Source organism: Diabrotica undecimpunctata, chromosome 7 (assembly GCF_040954645.1).
Source record: "Diabrotica undecimpunctata isolate CICGRU chromosome 7, icDiaUnde3, whole genome shotgun sequence".
NCBI classification, from domain to species: Eukaryota; Metazoa; Arthropoda; class Insecta; order Coleoptera; family Chrysomelidae; genus Diabrotica; species Diabrotica undecimpunctata.
The window spans coordinates 129238154-129260238 of NC_092809.1; the positions used below are offsets into that span (position 1 = coordinate 129238154).

The 22085-nt window shown below is 33.7% G+C and overlaps 3 protein-coding genes across 3 annotated transcripts in view; 1 reads left to right on the plus strand and 2 right to left on the minus strand.

The window, feature by feature from the left end:
- Positions 1-2873: 2873 nt before the first annotated feature.
- Positions 2874-13935, minus strand: LOC140445814 (formylglycine-generating enzyme). Its single transcript, XM_072538172.1, has 4 exons — positions 13289-13935; positions 13014-13185; positions 12669-12828; positions 2874-8988 (listed from the first exon to the last, which is right to left on the minus strand). The coding sequence occupies exons 1-4, from the start codon at positions 13806-13808 to the stop codon at positions 8848-8850; spliced, it is 993 nt and encodes a 330-aa protein (XP_072394273.1). The 5' UTR covers positions 13809-13935; the 3' UTR covers positions 2874-8847.
- Positions 13936-14254: 319 nt separating this feature from the next.
- The window catches only part of CstF50 (cleavage stimulation factor subunit 1 Cst50), a 44309-nt gene continuing 36478 nt past the window's right edge, over positions 14255-22085 (plus strand). Inside the window, exons 1-4 of the mRNA XM_072538171.1 lie at positions 14255-14465; positions 14514-14701; positions 14758-15146; positions 15287-15677. Coding sequence (XP_072394272.1) covers positions 14356-14465; positions 14514-14701; positions 14758-15146; positions 15287-15677 — 1078 coding nt within the window. The 5' untranslated portion in view covers positions 14255-14355. The remainder of the gene's footprint in view (positions 14466-14513; positions 14702-14757; positions 15147-15286; positions 15678-22085) is intronic.
- Positions 21117-22043, minus strand: LOC140445815 (scoloptoxin SSD43-like). The gene has a single exon (XM_072538173.1). The coding sequence runs from the start codon at positions 22029-22031 to the stop codon at positions 21144-21146; it is 888 nt and encodes a 295-aa protein (XP_072394274.1). The 5' UTR covers positions 22032-22043; the 3' UTR covers positions 21117-21143.

Sequence of the window (22085 nt, forward strand, 5' to 3'; positions counted from 1 at the left end):
AAATTATGCTAAGGAATCGAGCAGTAATGGCCATTTTTTGTTTTAAAAAAGCGCATAAAACTTCCAATGAACCTTTATTTTCAGAAGATTATTGGGTGGCCACTTTTTTTAGCGGTAAGTGTATATTTGTCCCGTTATTGTGGAATTCTAGCGAAGTCTCCCAATGGAACGTCGCCTCGTTTAAGAGGTTTTAGACCATTCGTAACGTCACATATCGAGCGCCATTATTCGGCGCAAGGCAAAGGCTTGCGTAACAGTATCTTCTATAGTCAGAAGTACTATCCGTTGCAAGATAATTGGGATGGAATTCTCCAGATTAAGAGACTGGGCCGATATCAAGCACAAAATGACTGTACTCCGTTAATGCTGCAACGAATAGCCACCCGTAGTCTTTCGTTACATTAGGTTCAATTTTAAATTCTATGCAAAGTTTAAAGGTACTGTAGCCAGGTACGTATTTCAATTTTGAGTTGTTAAGGATTGGTAAATAAAATTTTAAGCATCATTTTGTGTACCTGTGAATTACTTCTTTGTGCTCTTAATATATCAACTAACAATGTCCTAAACCGTCAAAGCGATTGATTAAACTTAATTACATATATTAATAAAAACCGTTAGACCTGGGGCGAGAATTCACCCCACGCGGTATTAGGAAGGTTAATCATATTTACCGATTAATTAATTAATAAAAAACAGAATTCCTTAAAAAGTAAAATTACTTATTTTTTCTTAGGTCTTCTTTCGACGATGGTTAAATCAGAAGCGATCAAAAAGACGGTTTTTTTGACACAAGTGCCACGATCCACTGCGTACGACCTTATAAAAGACGGTCCAGTATTGCGAAAAAAAAAAAAAAGGATTCTGGTACCCATTGAGTATTACCGTTGGTTATTCAATCAACGGTATTACTGAATATTCAGTTATTAACTATACGGGAAACAATATATCATAAGTATTCAGTGAATAACTTACCAACTTTAAATAAACTTTTGAGTGAATTAAGAAAAAAAGAAATAACCCCCGAGTGTCATAAATCTACTTTTTGGAGGTTTTTAAAATTTAATGGTTTTATGTTTAAAACAGTGAATAAACGGCAGGCAATTATGGAATCCAGCCGTTTAATAAAGTAGAGGTTCGATTATTTGGAGAGTCAAGGTCTTTTAGGAGTAAAGGGAAGAACTTGTATTATTTGGATGAAACTTGGTTCGACACCCACGATACAGTCAAAAAATGGTAGTAAAAACTGTGTCAGCAACGTTCTACCTCTAGAGGAAAGAGAATTTGTATTTTACATTGTGGGGGAGAATCAGGATGGGTAGAAGATGATTTATTACTCTGTGCTAAGGGTGTAAGTGATTGTCGCTTAGATTATCATCAAGATGTGGACATTACTTTGTTTGAAAAGTGGTCTGAGCAGCAAATACTACCTAAATTAAAAAGAAATATCGTTATTATTTTGGATAATGCTCCGTATCATTGTAGACTAAGGCCGTCCGCACATGAAGCTACTAAAAAGCAACTAAACTAGTTGGTAACTAGAATTACCAACTGTGACTCGTACAATATGCTACTGAAAATTAATAGAAACGAATCACTTCTTGCCTGTACGAGTAGCTTTGTTATAGGGTGTTTAAATTTTAAACTTTATATTATATTATTGAGTGTTATTATCGCGTTAAAAATGTCACTCACTCAAAACAATTATTAAGATAACACAATCTGTTTGTGTTCTACATAATTATGTACGAAAACGGGAAGGAATACCATATAATATATCATTCCAAGTCTTTTCGGTAATATATTTTTCGCGAATATTTATTTAACATATAGTTGTATAAGCAAGGATGTTTTTCCACATCTTGCACTAATTTTATATTAAACGACTGTTCTACCAATTTCGCGTGTAAACTTTAAAAATATCACAACAAACTAGAAACTAGTCCTCAAGCGACCTGCACGTCTAGTCTGCTGTCGACTGATCACTGATGCATAAGAGACCGGTTAGCGGTTACTAACTAGTAGCGCTGTGTGCGGATACTCATTAAAATACATGGACAGTAACTAATAAGCAACTGATTGGTTGTTTTCTGAACAGAAACCAGTTGGTAACTAAAGTTACCAACTACTAAAAGTTACTAGTTAATTTATTTTGTACCGTTTGACCTGAAGATGCTTTGCAAAGTGTAGAAAGCGAAACCGGTCGTTTTGGTAGTCAAATTAAATTGATTGTAGGTCTAATTTTATTTCTTTTGCCTATTCAAAACGAATTGTTTGAATAATTTGCTACTAAAAATTAAAAGAAATAGAAAATGAATATAGCCATAAAATAAGAAATAAAAACTTCTCACCGACGTACTAGCAGAGGAACATCAATTTTTGTATCTACTGAAATCTTTCACCATAAACTCTGCAAAAATGGCAACTACAAAATAGAAAGGCTATTTTGCAGTTGCCATTAGGTAAATTTACTGACTTTCGGCAAAATAACAATGAGTAAATGTATACAATTTCATTAGGTTAAATTTGCTGATCTTAACAGTACCCCGATCTGACAGTTAAGTAGTACATTTTCAGTTTTCTTATTTTTACCTCGTTTAATGAGGGTTACAATTTCTTACCATATTTAAATCGGCAGATTTACTAAAAATGTTTTACAGTGTGGCAGTGAATTCTATTCACAGAACCATATTAAGATAGAATTTGCAATGTTAAGAAAAATAAATAAAATGGATGACACTGGTTAAAGATCAGCGGAAGAGACAAAGAGAGGGGGTCAAAAAAATTGATAATTTTTAGAGATTTTAGAGCAGGTATTTTCTAAATTCGTTATGCTTTGTATGTACGTGACGTCAGATAGTATAAAAAAAGTCAAACACTTTAAACATAACTATATTACTATTTATACAATAAGATATTTAAAAAATATATAAACAACTGGAAGACTCTTCGGCAGGATTTTTGTAAGTACTTAATAATATACTGCCAACAGTTTTGATTTTGTTTGAAGTTCGTATCTACTTTAAGAATTAATATGTTTTTATTAGTTTGGTATTATTAAATTAAAAACGTAGAACCTTTTAATGATTTCTAAAAAGTAGATCGTCAGCTACTTCAGGACACTTTCGAGCCTTAAATGACACACCAAGCCGTCTCATTCAAGAGAGTCGAAAAAAACGCCAAAAGATTCACAGAAGCGTCAACTTCATGCCATCTAAATGATGCTTCCTAAATGTTTTTTGTCGCTTTCAATGATTTTAACGTATTATCGATGTTCTTGTGACACTTTTCACGCAGTAACCTTCAATGGGCTGGCTGCATTTGGCATTCAGGGCTGAAATTATTCTGAAGTGGTTTATTATCTGTTTATAAATAACATACAACGTTTCTTGTTGTAATATGTTTTTATTAGTTTGGTATTATTAAATTAAAAACGTAGAACCTTTTAATGATTTCTAAAAAGTAGATCTTCAGCTACTTCAGGACACTTTCGAGCCTTAAATGACACACCAAGCCGTCTCATTCAAGAGAGTCGAAAAAACGCAAAAAGCTTCACAGAAGCGTCAACTTCATGCCATCTAAATGATGCTTCCTAAATGTTTTTTGTCGCTTTCAATGATTTTAACGTATTATCGATGTTCTTGTGACACTTTTCATGCAGTAACCTTCAATGGGCTGGCTGCATTTGGCATTCAGGGCTGAAATTATTCTGAAGTGGTTTATTATCTGTTTATAAATAACATACAACGTTTCTTGTTGTATCTTCAACTAGTATATACCACGCTATTTACAAATAAGTGGAATGTTACAGTCACATCAGTTGTAAATGTATATCGTATAAAGGTTTGATATTGTTTTATTGTCATACGGATTATTAGGAATTTAACTGAACTGATGCATTCGGTATTATACTGTAGAATAAAAGGAGGCTTCTCTAATATAGAAAGTATAATATGTAGTAAAGAAAACCAAAACCTATTCCAGAAATTTTGATAGGCGATCAGGAAGATGTAATAATAGGTAGAGAAATAATCAGCAACATATCATATGCTCAAGGCGCCTGTTCCTATAGCTAAGTATACATAGTCGAAACTAGACGATCTGTCAAAATCGAATATAAGAACATCAAAGATGTATAATCTGGTCTTTTCTTCCATTTTACAGTTGCATAACGCAGCCAAGATATCGGACATTCAATATTGTTTGAAAAATCCATATTATTTCCAAAAATGCGTACTAGATTCCACTGCAAATATTTTTAATTTAATTACTAGTAATTAATTTCCAAACAAAAATTTTACTTCGTTGAATTATTTTTTAAATAATATACGATATTCTCCCGAAGTATATTTGTCAGTTAATAATATACGTAGAAACTTTTTTAATTTCTGGGTTTGACGGTCTATTCTAAAACAAACTCAGGAATTACAAAGAATAATAATACAGTTGTCCCTTGATAATCCGACAGGTATGGGACCAAAGGGGTGTCGGATTACTAAAAGTGTCCGGATTACCGAAAGTGATTATGTATTTGGCACTGCTTTCCTATTAGTAGCCCCTAGAACTATATATGTATATAGACTTTAAACAAGCTTTTGATAGTGTGAAGAGACAAAATTCTGGAAGACCTCCGAAATCTAGGTATATCAAAAAAATATATCAGCCTCATAAAAATGACGTTCCAGAGTTCAAAGCCGCAGTTAGAGTAGATGGAGAACTGTCTCCCCTGTTTGACATCAACATGTGGGTGAGACAGAGGGCAAAACAGTATAAATTACTGCATATGCAGACGATGTCGCCATTATTAGTAGAAGCAAGACACAACTAATGGGAACGTTCACGGAAATTGATCCTGAAGCACAAAAAAGAGAGCTTAAAATAAACGAAACAAAAACTAAGTACATGGCCATCAAAAGAACACCCGAGAATGAATGCAATAGACAACTATACTATTGAACGTGTGGATGCCAAGAATTCCGTAAGTAGCGGAATTAATGCACGTATTTCCACTGGAAATCGTACATACTACGCTAATAAAAGATTGATGACATCGAAATTATTAGACAAAAGAACCAAAATGACTATCTACAGAACTTTGATTAGACCCGTAGTAACCTATGGTTGTCAAACTTGGGTAATGGAGAAAAAAAGGGAAAGCCCAACTCAGGACATTCGAAAGAAAGATACTGAGAAAAGTATATGGCCCGGTGCAAGAGGAAGACGGCACATGGAGAATCAGGAGAAACGACGAGGTTAATGAACTGAATGAAGGGTATGACATTGTAAGATTTGTGACAAGAAGACACGAAAACGAGAAAGAAGATGTTACAGTGGAAACCGGTAGGAAAGAGGAAAAAAGAAGGCCCAGGACGAAATGGTTGGATGACGTGGAAGACGACCTGAAAACCATAAGTATAAGACAATGGAGGAGAAGGGCCCAAGAGAGATCTTAATGGAAGGACATAGCCAGACAGGCCCATCCAGGGTTATGATGCCAAAAGAAGAAGAAGAAGCCTACAATATTCTTAAATTTTATGAGTAAAATGCTACCCAGATTAATATGCAAATGAAACGCCCATTTCGGCTAACTAAAACATGTTTATTAAAAGAAATATGGAAGCTAATATATTTATTGTACATACAGTGTTTAAATAATAACTTATAAACATTATACGTATTAATAACTAAATGCCGCAACTAAAGTAATTAATTATGGACGTATGTAAATACATACTGTGCTCACACTTTGACACACAAGTTAGAAAAACATCATACCTAGGCCACATATTGAGAAATAATAAGTACCAATATGCCCAACTTATAGTGAAAGGAAAAATCGAGGGAAAGAGAGGCCTAGGAAGGAAAAGACTATCGTGGCTCAGAAACATTGGACAATGGACAGGGCTAAATTTTGAACAGCTAATAAGAACAGCTGAAGATAGAGAAGAGTTTAAAATTATAGTAGCCAACCTCCATTGAGGAGAGGGCACTTTAAGAAGAAGAACAAATATCTTTATTGGAAGTTGTTGCCGGTTTAGACCGGTTTCATCAGCGTTATAAAGTTGTTCACGAATTAGGTCGAATTCTCTGATCTTTTTGCTCAAACGCTGAATAAATTCAGATATCTCAGACTCATCTGCACTCAACTTTTCTCCACTCATCAGCAAAAATCGTATTCCGTACCGTTTTTTGAAGGTTTCGAACCAACCTTGACTAGCACGAAACTTCGTTTTCTTTGTTAATTCCTGATAAAAAAAACTGGTCTTTATTTTTTAAAATGTTACCTGAAATAGGAGCTTGTCCACTTCGTTGTTGCTTAAACCAAATGTGCAGAGCTTCTTCAACATCATGAAATTCACTCATTTTAAGGGCTTTTCTGTCCTTAGAATCATTCTCTACAGATTTCATAAATTTTTCGATTTTATCTTTATTTTTCATAATATCGTACACTGTAGCTCTTTCAATATCATAGTACTGTATCTAAACACCCTATGAAACACACGAAATGAAGCATCGGGTAAGAATGAGATTCATTGTCGCGACAGGTTTCAGTACAAGCAGACACGGCGGCAATCTTGACGGGAGGTGCGTCGGACTACCGAGCGTGTCGGATTGCAAAACGTCGGAGTATCAAGGGTGTTCTGTATACATATTATCACTTGTCAAACCAGTGTCGTTGCACGCTAACTCTATTTTATGTTATTTAGATACCTCGCGTTTTTAACAGCTCGCAACTCTAATTTACGACCATTCTTTCTCAGGCAACCTTATACCTATCATCATATTAAGAAAAAAATTAGCTTTAATTTGATATAAAAAACATGCATATACGTCATGAGCAACGTATTTTATTTAAAAAATAAATGAACGAAATAAAATTTTTGTTAAAAAATTAATTACTATTAATTGAATTAAAAATATTTGCGGCCACTTTTTGACTGGCTATCATCAACGTATTCTCCTAATTTTAAAAATATGTAAAAATTTGATTTTGATTAACTACGTTATGAATGTAGTGATCCTGCAGTGGGATCTTGTACTATAATTCTATTCCAAAAAAAAAACAGTGAAACGGTAAAAATGCGAAGACATACCTAGAATATAAATAAAGAGGATAGCTACTTCTTATCCCTACTTAGGACCAAGTTTGCACTATCTCCCACCACTTGCCAACAGACGTAATGCACGAAAAGAAGAAGAGAAACTATATTGATTCTGTATAGGATTTGAAAGCTTGAGTATGAGGTAGCTGGTTTAGTTTATCAGTTATTACAGTAAACAGTAAGTAGTAGGGGAATGAACGAAGAACTGCAGAAGTAACTGCAAAATAATTAAAAATTCAGAGTGGGAACTCTTTCTTGCTCGTGAAGACAAAACACATTATCTGACGAGATGGCCTTGCTGATTCACCCTCGTAAGTCTGCTGGGTCGATTCAGCAGTCAGAAACGAGCGAAGTCTGTCAAATTAAATTCAATGAAGTGTCCGCAAAATAACTTTTTCCTTAACGAGATCTATGAACTTCCGTACGAGTGTGCAAATCGCCTTGGGCTCACTCCACTGGGGTATACATATATAAAAGCTATACGCTCCTGAAAAAGCTGAAGCTGTTTTCACTTGGAGATCCTTTTTGTGTGGGGGATCATCCCATTCTGAGTTTGGTTTTATAGTTTCTGGTATGACTTCGCTGTTTCAACTACTTTTCTCCATTCTTCTCTCTCTTTGATTGCCCTTTCTATATTTCTTATTTCCATACTGCTTAAGTTCTTCTTCCACTTATTGTCTCCATCTCAGTTTAGGTACCTCTGGTTGTTTTACCTAGTGGTATTCATTCCGTTATAACTCTTACCGGATTGCTCTTCTCTCTTCTCACTATGTGTCTATACCGTCTAATTCTTTGTGCTTTTATTGCTCTAACTATGTTCTCTTGACCCATCCATTCTTTTATTTTCGCAATCTCATTGCATAACAATACTTGTATTTTTCCCGAGGAAATAGCTGAAACTATTCAAAACTAAATACCACAAAAATCTAATCAATTTGTTATTTTAATTTTCCAATCTGTAAAGGAATATACCAGGAACCTGATATCGTAAAACATATTAAGATAGGACGTTTGAGGTGGATAGGACATGTAATGCGGATGGAACAAAATGACCCAGCTAGAAAAACGCTCCTTGATAGACCCATTGATCAGAGAAGAAGAGGAAGACCCAGAACAAGGTTCCTTGATAACATCGATGAAGACATGAGAAATATGGGAATACATGCTTGGCGGAGAAAGGCGATGGATAGGGACAACTGGAGAGAAATTCTTGAGGAGGCTAGGACCCTCGCAGGGTTGTAAAGCCAGAATGATGATGATAATCTATAAAATACTGCCTTAACACCAGTATGTGCCATCACACTAGAACCACAAGGTTATAAATCCTGAAGAGGATCAAGAGATCCTAAACGGGGAAACTTTGGGATAATACATGTTCAATTCCTTTTTAATTAAAGATAAACTAATGCCTCATTCCAAACTAAAAATTGTTGTTGTGAATTCGGCAGTCACAGCTAACTTCAATGTATATTGAAATGTATATGTATTCAAAAACATCTATACATAATTAAAATAAAAACAAAATGGGAAAAGACTCGTGTGAAAAGAAATGCGTTTTATCTCCCCCGCAGGACATCGGACCACACTCAAGATAAAACAACACCTACAACATAGACACATCCACACTAGAAAAAAGACAAGGATCAGTCAGTCAGTTAATTCAGTGTGGTCAGCATATAATCAATTTAATACCGATTTGTTTAAAACACTTAGGTACAATATTAAGTAGATACGAACTGTAATTGATCTATATTTTGTCAGCCGCACAACGAAATCCTAAATTCGAGGCAGAACTATCTTTTGTATTAGATGAACGGGCGGCGCATCTGTACCGCCAACAATATGACTCGTGGCACAAATACGACCCTCCTTTCTTGACCTTTGTATCCTGAAAAATTGTTAAAAATGTTTTTGTGTTACCTCATGAAATAAATTCAGTTTGTGTGATTTGTTATAAAAGTGAGGGCAAAATAGTTTTATTGATAAAATATTTCAGAAAAGTTGTAAGGTTTAGTGGTATTTTTTATTTATTTACTACTATTTATAAAGTCAGTTGAAACATTTCACTCGCGATTTATAAAAGCAGTTCAACATCACATTTACCGGTAATCAAGTTAAATTATAAATAACACGCGTCAATGTTTCAAACGTATTTGAACAATCCCCGCACTTCGTAGGAGAGGGATAGAAGAAACAGAGAATGAAAGGTACATCCCATCAGATAAATATTGGACATTGATATGTAATTCAAAATCACCAATTTTTTACATCCTACTTAGTCGTTCGTTACCGCCGGCGAGGGTGTACAGATAAGAAACGCTGTTGACTTATGCCAGTGCTGTACAGCTAAATGTTTATTTAGTATTTTACGACTTGTGATAAGTATTTTAAATCATTATACTGTCAATATGGCCTTTTGGTGGTCATTTGAAAATGAGGAAAATATGAACCCAGAATCAAATTGTGTTGAATGTAGTTTAGAATTCGTGTTTAATTTTTTTTGCAGATGTTAATAATACATCGTCGATCCATCCATTTTCTCCACCGCAGTTTAAAATTATAATTATCTATCCTTTATTGGGCGGTACTGAATTAAAATACTTTTTGTTATTATTCATCCAACTTTTTTTCACGGTGTCGTAAGTATCATACCAGGTCTCATCTAAATAAACAATATTTCATTTCATTTTTCGATATTCAGTTATCTATCTGATATAATTGTTTCTTAAAGAAATTATTCTAGTATTTTCCCTTAGTGTCTGAAGCTTGTCTATAGTTTTGTACTTAAAATTATCGACTTTAAGAAATATTCGAAGTATTGTTGCTGAACATGAGAGAATGTCCTTTCGAACCAATTCACTTCGAAGGCTTTCAACCAAGTTCAACATCCAAGTTGGAACAATATTAGCCGCATTCATTTTGCATATTGTTCTGGTTATATGTTCAATTAAGTGCGGCTCTATTTGTCTAAATTTGCCACAATCCTTTCTCCTCTGTCTAGAAGATGTCTCTCCTATAATCTTTTAGCAGGTTGCTTTGGGCACTCTGGTTAAAAAATATGTTTCTGCAATTGTCTCTGATTTAGACAATTCAGAACACAGTCCTTCATAAAAATGTTTCAGCATACATACTATACCTACACTACATATGATCCAGAATGCACTAAGAGATTATCCTGATTATGACTACCAATGTTTAGCGACATAGCGAAATATTTTGATAGACTGTGGGTTTATATATAAGAAAATAAATAATAGAATGATAATCATGGAGTCTCAGTGAATAGTTAAACTTTGGTAAGGATATTTACATAAAATCAAAGAATATCGAGAGTCCAACAGATTAATAATATATCTAGACCCGGTTTGCCACACATGATGCTATTAAGTATGGTTTGGTAGATAATTCTCAAAGCTGCAGTTTAAATACACCACTTTCAAGGGGGAAACATAATAATCTTGCATACAGGTAGTGAACATGGATTTGTATGAAGTGCATTGTTACTGTCTGAAAAAACATTCAAGAAGCATCTGCCGATTATCAAGAAGACATGACTGCTCATTTATTTGAAAAATGGTTTAAAGAACAACTTCTACCTAATATTCCGCCCAATTCTGTAATTATCAAGGACAATGCTTTTTATCATTCACAACTCTTAACAAAAATACCCAACAATAGTACTAAGAACAATGATATTGTAACTTTTTTGAGAGATAAGAACATATGCCTTCCCAAAATGGGTCCTTTTTTAAAGAAAGATTTATTAAACATTGTAAAGTGCCACAATTTTAACAAAGAATACATACTTGATGAACTATGTAAGACACAAGGATATACTATTTTATGCTTGTCACCTTATTACTGCGTTTTTAATCCCATAGAATTGATTTGGGGAATAATAAAGATGTACTTAAGGAAATGCAATCAGTCATGGACATTGAGAGCAGTGCTGATAGATAACATATGTCAAACAGTCAATGAGTTCGATAGTGTATTTCCCATGTTATCGTATCATTAACATTTATAAACATTTTTATATATTTTTGTACTTCATCACCATTTTACATACATTAAAATTGTCCTTATTTTGTTCCTCTTTAATCTATACTTGAATATAAAAATAAATGATGCCCCCATATCTCGTAACATTATAATATTCTTTTAATATTTGCTGTTAACCAGTTTTTTGGGTGTTTTAACTGACTTTATAAATACTATAACTATGTTAACAATAATACACTGATAACCTTTTTTTTTACTTTAATTCTTGAAACAAAATGACCATAATATGTCACGTAAGTCAAATATAAGCAATTTAAGAATGGTTACAAAACCTTCCTATCAGTGGTTTGGAATTCTGGTCCTAGCTCAGTGTTATGAACTCTACTGAACTTATATAAATTTTACATAGGTCTGCTCTCTGTTATACTTATAAAAACTTAATTCTGCTTTTTTTGTTCAAAAATATATTGAACTTTTAATAATTCCATGGTTCTAGAGGTGAACTTTCTTATACTTCACTTTCATCAAATTGACAGCTACATATTCTTTGAAATTTTCTCTGCAATTGTAAGCTTATTGATTTACTTTTAAATTGAACTGATGATGTGCATGTATTCATATACGAAATATTTTAAGCAATTTAAGAATGGTTACTAAACCTTCCTATCAATGGTTTGGAATTCTGGTCCTAGCTCCGTATTATGAACTCTACTGTACTTATATAAATTTTACATATTGTAGGTCTGCTCTCTGTTATACTTATAAAAACTTAGTTCTGCTTTTTTTTGTTCAAAAATATATTGAATTTTTAATAATTCCATGGTTCTAGAGGTGAACTTTTTTATACTTCACTTTCATCAAATTGACAGCTACATATTCTTGTAAGATATTCTTTGAAATTTTCTCTACAATTGTAAGCTTATTGATTTAGTTTTAGATTCAACTGATGACTTGTATGTAATCATATACGAAATATTTTTTATTAAAGGTAAACCCTTTCGCTACAGCCCAAGTATCTGTTGTGGGTTGCTCATATACGGCGTAGGGAAAATTTTGCACTTCGTGATAGAGACGGCCACTCAGTAGTTTACATTCTTTATATTGAACTGGTTGAATCGTTTTTCGTTTATTGGCAGTTCGTTTATATTCGTTTTATCGAAGTAGTGGAATTATTTTTCGTAAAACATAAAAAAAAAACGGTATTCAGAAAGAACATCGCTAGGGTGGTTGATGTGCTGCCGTGTATGTACGGCATCAGTATGGTGTATTTGCGGATCGTAACATATATGAACAATAAAGATGGACAATGTAGAACATACTTTTACGATTATAGCTTTCCAAAGATGTAAATACTTAAAAATGTAGAATAACAGAACCTGAACAATGGAGATTAATTTGAGTAATAGTATGGCGCTCGCTCATCAAAGCTGCAAATGAAAATCGTACTTTTACAGCAACAGTATCGAAAGGGTTAAACTAGCTAAATTCTTTCTTCTTCACTTTTGTGACTGATAAAAAAATGCTATATAAGAAGAATATGTAACACATATTTTAGATAATACCTACAGGGTCATTTTTCCAATTATCTTGTGTCCATTCCCAAACATTTCCAGCCATATTATAAAGCCCAAACTTGTTTGCAGGAAAAGAGTCCACAGGGCTGGTAAATACAAAACCATCTTCAGCAGTATTAGTATGAGGAAACTCTCCTTGCCAAATGTTGGCCCTGAAATTAAACAACTCAAAAGAGGTTTTATACAGTTTAAAATGTTTATAGAAAATAAACTATCACATCTTATTTCATGTTAAATAAAAAAATTATTAGTGTTCCTCTAAAATATAAAAAATTAATAAAAACAGAAATAAAGACAAATATGCAGTTAATTATTAGAAAACTTGAATGACATTTACCAATGCTGTCCTTTTGGATGTAGTTTGTTTCCCCAAGGATACAATTTTTGTTTCAATCCCCCTCTACAGGCCAGTTCCCATTCAGCCTCTGTAGGCAACCTTTTTCCCAAATATTCACAATATTTAACAGCATCATTCCAGGAGACATGAATCACTGGATGATTCATTTTACCTGACAAATAGAGTAATATAAAAGATATATTGAAGAAAAGTAGAAAACAAAGACAAAATTGTGTAGTTCTTAGCAAGTTTTCAAATTGTTCTAATATACCAACCTTCAATTGTAGAATCTGGTCCTTCAGGGTGTTTCCAAGACACTCCACTCATTTTTATCCACCAGGGGGCTTGAGCAGCTCTGATATCTTCATATTTTTTTCGTTCTTTTTCAGGAAGGCACATTTCAAATAAAAAACTATCTCCAAAAACTTCAGCCTCTGTTTTATACCCTGTTTTCTTAACAAAATTATAAAATTGTTGGTTCGATATTTCATATTTATCAAGGTAAAATGTATTTACAGTTACATTACGAAGTGGGCCTTCGTTATCTGCCTCAAAAACAGGTTTATTGGTTCCCATTTCAAAAATTGTACTTTCTATTAGCACCATATGAGACGTATTAAGCATTTCATTTTCATTATTGTCTCTAATTTCATTTGAGTCTTTTAAATACTTATGGCTTGGATCAAAATCATCTTTGCATTGACCATTTCTATTTGTACTACACCCACAATTTGAGGACGTATATTTAATTGTACTTACAATAAGTACTATTGATAATTGATGTTGTAAGTACATGTTAAATATATCGAAATTATTGGTATTTAAAGTTTTAGTTTAGTTCTGTATGATCTTAAAAACATCACGAGTATAATATCCACTATTTATAATAAACAAAAAAAGTGTCAAAATTTTAGGTTATCATTTATCTGATGCTTATATCTTCTTCTGTTTCTCTATTTGTATCGTCACAAAACAATTATGTTTATACAACTAATATAAGAACCTGCAACACATGTAAAACAGCATAAATGTTTGTTAAGATTTAAAAATAGAGAGTATACTTCAATTCTTTTTTTATTATTGTAAATTATAGTATTTTTTAGTGCTTCCGCAATTGCCATTTTATCAATGCCGAAGAAAAGACCATATTTTCGTATCTTGTTCCGTTGATGTTGTAAAACTTAAATAAACATTTTTGTTAAAAAGAAGAATTATGCATATTATTTACTTTTGCGTCTATATTCATTGATAATAGTTTGATTTGTGTTTTGTGCTACACAAATTACAAATTGTGATTGTGTATTTGTATGGTTATAAAATAGTTTATTTCAAGTTAAATAAAATGACCAATACCCCTACTTTAAGCAATTCCAATGGAATTGAAGATGAGGAGATGCCTGATACTAATAATGTTTTTAAAACTAGAGAATTTCTGTACAAACTTATTATAAGGTAAGTTCACATCTTTGTACTTGACTTTTATTAATATTTTTATTTTAGCCAATTATTATACGATGGATATCAAAATGTGGCTACATCATTACAACAAGCTGTTCAAGCTGATCCGATTAATGCCCCTAGTGATAGATTGTACCATTTAACAATAACAGGACTTGAACATGAACCCAGCATTAAAGACAGACCCAAAACGTCTGCAATTGGGAACAATCAAATTGGTCCAGGATTAGGTAACTCATATTGTGAAGAATGTATCGTTTCATGTTTTATGATTCACTATTTTTAGATCTAGAATTCGAAATGGAATCAAATGTCCCAGCGCCAGAACCAGCTCTTTATGAAACAGCCTATGTAACTTCCCACAAAGGAAACTGTCGAGCAGGTTGTTTTTCAGCAGATGGTCAACTAATCGCTACAGGAAGTGTAGATGCTAGTATAAAAATATTAGATGTAGACAGAATGTTGGCTAAATCTGCACCAGATGAAATGGATCCTTCAAGAGGGGAGCAGCAAGGACATCCTGTTATTAGAACTCTTTATGACCATATGGAAGAAGTTACTTGTTTGGAATTTCACCCTAAAGAACCATTTTTATGTTCTGGAAGTAGGGATATGTCAATAAAGCTGTTTGATATTTCTAAACCTAGTGTAAAAAAGGCTTTCAAAACTATTACTGTGAGTACCTGCTAGCATAATTGAATAACTTAATCAAATTACAACTTCGTATTTGGTTGTATATCTCTTAATAGAAGATGAAGAAATCTGACATAATGTCCATATTATTTTAAGGCTCTTATTTTGTTTTTTAATTTAAGGAAGCTGAATCAGTGAAAGCACTATCATTCCATCCTTTAGGAGACCACTTAATTGTAGCAACCAAGCATCCAGTCATACGTCTTTATGATATGAATACCCTGCACTGTTTTGTGTGTTCCTTCCCAAAACACCAACATACTGCACCTGTAACAAGTTTAAAATGGTCTCGAGATGCCAAACTGTTTGCCTCTAGTAGCAAAGATGGTAACATTAAAATTTGGGATGCTGTTTCAAATAGGTGTATCAATACTTTGGTAAAAGCACATGATGGGATGGAGGTATGTTCTGTACAGTTTTCAAAGAATGGGAAGTATTTGTTATCTGCTGGGAAGAATTCCATTTGTAAATTGTGGGAATTGACAACTAGTAGGTGTTTAGTGGCTTATACAGGTAAGATGTTTTCTGTTATATGTAATATATGTTTTTATATGTAATATAAAAACAACTCAGTCAGTATAGGGTTACACAAAAAAGTAGGAAACATTAGAGTAAGAGAATAAGGGAAATATTTTATCAATATTATGTTTAATAAAAATTGTCATTTATTGTTGAAATAAAAATTGTATATTATTGCAAAGTTATTAACCTTACAGGTTTGTTTCACATTAATTATTATATTTGAAATCAATTTATTTAGAGTTAATCTTTTTCTTATTTGTTTCTTATATTAAAGGAAAAACATTTCAAATTTCTTGTGATAAACCCAAGTAATTAGATATACCCAATAGCGTTAGAAAAGACTATAAGAGATGCCGAGTTACACAATAGGGTACAATCTTTAATAAATCAACGCAGATTATGGCTTACGCTGACGATCTGGATTTGATCGCACGTACTACACGAGGACTTAAAGAGATGACTTCCACCTTCTTGACAGCCGCACAAAATATGGGCCTTAAAATAAACGAGGAAAAAACCAAAATGTTAGCATCTATTCCAAATAACAGAGATAGAGCTAGAAACGCCTAAGAAAACTTCAGTATAGACCAATATAATTTTGAGGTAGTAAATAAGTTTACATATTTGGGTTCTCTCATAACAAACGATAATGGCACATCTGAAGAAGTAAAACGGAGGGTACTGCTAGCAAACAAATGTTATTTTGGACTAAGCAAGCAGCTAAAAAACAGAAATTTAAGCCAGAAAACCAAACTAATAATATATAGAACACTCATCCTACCAGTGCTGACATATGGGTCAGAAACATGGACCATCTCCAAAACAGACGCAAATCTTCTGCTCGTCTTCGAAAGGAAGATACTAAGAAGAATAATGGACGCATTCTGTGAGAATGGTATTTGGAGAAGGCGATATAATTTCGAATTGTACGATAAGTATAAAAAAATAGTAAATGGTAGAGATGTAATATCCTTCATAAAAATAGGTAGGCTTAGATGGGCTGGACATGTGTCAAGAACAAATGAAAATTACCCACCCAGACGAACTCTATTATCGGTCCCAGTGGGAAATAGGAGTAGAGGCAGACCACGACTGAGATGGAGGGACGGTGTGGACGAGGACGCAAGGAAAATGTTGGCGATGAACAGAAACGACTGGCGAAATAGACTGGGGAAGGTCAAGGCTCAACTAGAGCTGTAGCACCACTGATGATGAAACCCAAGTAATTTACAAGCCTTTATGGATATTAAGTTGAAATGCTTCACCAAGGAAAGCCTTTCATCTAAAGTCTTTAATGAAAGGGACATACTGAAGAGATTGCTCATCATTGAAGCAAGTTGTACTAATCCTGTTTAACTCAAGTAAAACTTACATAACAACACTTATTAACCCTCTTGCCACCAATGATATTTTAAATTTTTTTGTTGTGCGCCAAAACTATATTATTTTGTTAACGTGAAATGCTGTAAGTGTACATTAATGTTACACGTTTGTCAATACAGAGTGCACATTAATGTTACACTTGGCGGCGAGAGTGTTAGCATTTAAATGTAGACCATTCCTACTACTCCAATTGTTTGAAAAACAAAAAAATAAAAAAAAAATAGGCAATGTATATCTTCCCTGAGGAACATCTGAGGTGATCATAACGACTATGAAAGAGTACCAGCAGCATCCAGATTAACTTTTTAACTATTATGTGAACATATTTTTGATACATTCAACAAACTGAACATGAAATCCCACAGAAAGCAATTTTGCAAGGAGAATTTGATGATCAACACAATCAAGCTTTATACTAAAATCAGTATATATATATATATATATATATATATATATATATATATATATATATATATATATATATATATATATATGTTCGGAAAGATTTCAGCGGTTAGTACAATTAAACCTAGAGCTAAGATTAATACTATTATAAAAATTAATATTAAACTCACCAGTCTTCCGGGTTGAACCGCGTCGTTATCCATTGGGCCGAGCTTTCGACATCCTCTCTGTAGTGAAGTAGTAGCAGACTAGTAGTGAAGTGACTAGTGAGTGTAGTAGTGGCTGGGGGCTCGGGAGACTGATACCTCGGAAGCCCTGAAGAAGACATCAGAGAGGATGTCGAAAGCTCGGCCCAATGGATATCGACGCGGTTCAACCCGGAAGACTGGTGAGTTTAATATTCATTTTTATAATAGTATTAATCTTAGCTCTAGGTTTAAATATATAAATATACAATTTTTTGTTTAGTATCGACCATATATTATTCAAAATATTTTGTTGGGTATATGTCAGGTCTATCGGTCTGGAATTAAAACAATTCTGTTTTTCAGTCACTTAATATTTCGTCAATTGATTATTGGCTTCATCAGAAGTGCTCTACAAATTTATTAAAACAAAGCAATAAGCAACATTACGATAAAATTACAATTATAAATGTAGATAAATCCCCCAGCAAGTCTTCAACTGTGACGAGACAGTATTTTTCTGGAAAAAGATGTTGATAGGACTTACATAACGGCAGAGGAGATTAGACACACCTATTAAAGATAGATTAACTCTACTACTTTGCGCCAATGCGAGTGGCGACTGTAAAATCAAACCTTTTGAAGTGTACCATTCAGAAAGTCCCAGAGCCTTAAAGTCACATAAGATTTTAAAAGAAAAACTGCCAGTTATGTGGAGAGCAAATCCAAAGGCATGGGTAAACAGGAAATTCTTTGTGGAGTGGATAAACCTGGTGTTTGCCCCTTCTGTTAAAAAATAGCTACAGCAAAACAACGTACCCATGCAAATCCTTCTTTTCCTCGATAATGCCCCTTCTTACTCACGAAATCTCGAAGATGATTTACTCCAAGAGTTCAAATTTATAAAGATTCTCTGCCAACACCACTCCTATCTTGCAGCCCATGGACCAGCAAGTGATGTCTAATTTTAAGATGTTGTACACCACGCACATTTTTCGGCGCTGCTTTGAGGTGACGGAGAACACAAACCTTACTCTTCGAGAGTTCTGGAACGACCACTTTAACATAGTAATATGCCTAAGAATTATTGAGCAGCCCTGGCTAGGTGTTACAACAAGGACCTTAACCTCTGCATGGAAGAAGCTGTAGCCTGAGGTTGTAGATGAAAGGGCCTGCGAAGGACTGGAACCCGAAGTCTCAGTGGTAGATGAGATTGTTTCTCTTGGAAAATCCATGGGTCTGGAGGTGGATAAAAGAGATGTGAACGAACTTGTCAAGGAACAGTCTCAGGAGCTGACAATCGAGGAGTTCGACGAACTACATTCGCAGCAACATACGGTGGTTCAATGAAAAATTAAGAGGAGGCAGAATTTTTCAAGACGTTGTCTCTACAAGAGATATAAAGGAGATCCTGGGAATGTGGGAGAAAGTTGCAGAGTTCGTGGATAAAAATCACCCCGAAAAAGTTACAATTGGTCGTGCATCGGTGTTGTTCAATGAAACTTGCCAAAACACATGAAGAACACGACACACATTTCTCCAATATTCTGAAAGGGAGGAAGAAACAAACCTGCTTGGCCAGTTTTTTTAAACGATCTGCAGATCTTCTTCAAGTGCCATCTCCGCGGCGGAGATCGGCAATCATCATAGCTATTCGGACTTTTGAGACAACTGCTCTGAAAAGTTCATTTGATGTACATCCGTACCACTCTCTCAGATTGCGCACCCTTGTCATTCTACGCCTCCCTATGCTTCTCTTTCCTTGGATCTTTCCCTGCATAATCAGTTGGAGCAAGGTGTATTTCTCTCCACAGGTGTAATATATCTGAGATATTGCAATTTTCTTGTTTTAATTGTATTTAAAATTTCTATTTCTTTCTTTTTTAAGAAGAAAAAGCAAAATAAATATACAGGAAACGATTTTTAAAAATGGCTATCAATGTATAGCATTCGCAGACGATCTAACACTAATGACAACAAATAAGAAAGAACTAAAAATATTAATAAACAATATAATAAAAGAGGAAAACAAATTTGGGCTTCTAATATACAAGGAAAGAAAAGAAGCAGATAAATAAAAAGAACACAATTTGACATTGGATATAGGAGAAAATACGTGCATAATGAAAAGAGCTTCAGAATTTACTTACCTAGGTGTAAAGCTAGATGAAAAGAGGCATGAGGAAGGGGAGATAAAAACAAGAATAGCGAAAGGGAAACAAAAAATATGGAGATCATTAATGAAATCCAAATATATCTCAAGAAAAACAAAAATTAGAATGTACAAAACAGTTATCAGGCCTACAGCTACAAATCCATGCGAAACATGTCTGATTAAAAATTCAGAAATATACTGTTTAGAAAGATGGGAGAGGAAAATACACAAAGGACAATATAGGGAGGTTTGAAAATAGATGGTCAATGGAGAAGAAGTAATAATAAAGGACTTGAAGAATTATATAACGAACCAAAAATAACGACGGTAATCAAAGCATTGAGAATGAGATATTTACGACACATTGAAAGAATGGGCAAAGGATCATGAAGGGCAATACAAAAAAGAAGAAAGGTAGACCAAGAAAGAGATGGAAAGACAGCGTATGTAAAACTTACAAAAAAATAATATTGAGAATTTTAAAGAAAAAGCATTGGACATAAATCGATGCAAGGAAGTGGTAAAGAAATGTATGGAAATACATTTAATATAAGAAATATTAAATGTATTTTATATAAATAAATTTAAATAGTAATTGTATTAGAAAAATAAACTTTTCAGTTCTAATTACTATTTAAATGGGAATAAGCCACAATTAAAGGTTAAAATACGTTTATTGACGTTTCAATTTCCACTTCGTATTAATTCCACAATTCGTAAATACGTATTAATTACTCAAAATAGTATTTTGAGAACGATTTCCGAAGTGGAAATTGAAACGTCAATAAACGTATTTTAACCTTTAATTGTGGCTTATTCCCATTCAAATAGTAATTAATTTAAAATGCCACAAGAAAATAGCTTCAGAACAATATTTTCAGTTCTAGCCCTTTAAGGCCTGTTGAGCTTTATAAATAAACCTGAAATGAATAAGCTTATAGCCATTAAAAAGTGGTGTTACCACCGTATATTAAAAATATGGACTGACTATTGGAGTAACATAGAGCTTCTCCAGAGCGAAGTGAAATAAAATTCAGGGAAAAATAAAAGGCAAAGGGTGTCAAGACAGGAGATGGACATTTTGGCTTAAGAACTTTGGACTTCGACAATTTAACTATTTAGAACAGCTGTAAATAAAGTTAGAATCGCCATATTGATTTCCAATCTCCGACGAGGAAACGGAACCTAAAGAAGATGTGCTTAAGGCAGGTGACCAGAAGTGCTCGTAATATTCCTTTCATACGCTATTGTAACACATGAAGAATATTCGTCATTTTAAGATATCTGCATAAAAGTCTCAAATTTACTTACGTTTACTTGTCAAAACCATTAGAATAACCTACAATTAGAACTGTAAAAAACTACAAAAAGTGAAGTAAATATACAGCCATATATTATGTTTTGTATAGCATGCAACTGTACTGCGACATTAGCATCGTAAGCAATTCCGCATAGGTTTGGATACTTTCGACTTTTGTTCACGTTACCGGGACATTTAGATGCAGGTTCACCTCTTTTGTAAACAGCGGCCCCAACAATATTTCCAGAAGGGCCGTAATTACAAGCCAAAAAATATTTCTTTCCTTCATACGCCCTTGCGCATCCAATGTGCGTCGTCTTAGCCCAGACAACTTCAGTAAAGTGTCCAATTTCTGACCTAAATTCGAACTTATCGAAATCTTGAGCAGACATATGTACAATTTCCGAATACCACGCGTTTACTGCTGTCATTTGTAATTTTTGTGAAGATCCTGCATGAAGATTTTGTCCTGCAGTAGTAAATTTTTTGGTACGTCTACATTTATCGTGTTTCATTTCACATTTATTAGCGGTGCAAGAAGCTGAAAATTCGAGATCAAAATCGTAATTAAGAACCATCATATTGGATGCAGACGTAGCACCTCCCCTTTTTTCCTCTCCGCTTGCTATGAAATTTCTCAAACGATTGTGTTCTTTCAGAAGATGATTTCTAAAATCATTATCCATTTTCAAAGGTACACAACTGTTTTTGAGAGGACGACAATTACCGCTTCTTGAACAAACTACATTCAGTGTACCATCTGTGCACTTTGGCCATTTTTCTGTGCATTTTTCCGAACCAAAGGAATAATTAATCTTAGAAATCATTAAAATGGTCAAAACCGTTAATTTTATATGATGAATCATTAAAAAATTATTCCAGTTTTTTTGTGTAAAGTTTTTGACATGACAGTACATCACGTTTCTGAAGCTCAGCTCGATAGAACTTTTCATCAGCCGCCATGTTTTTCG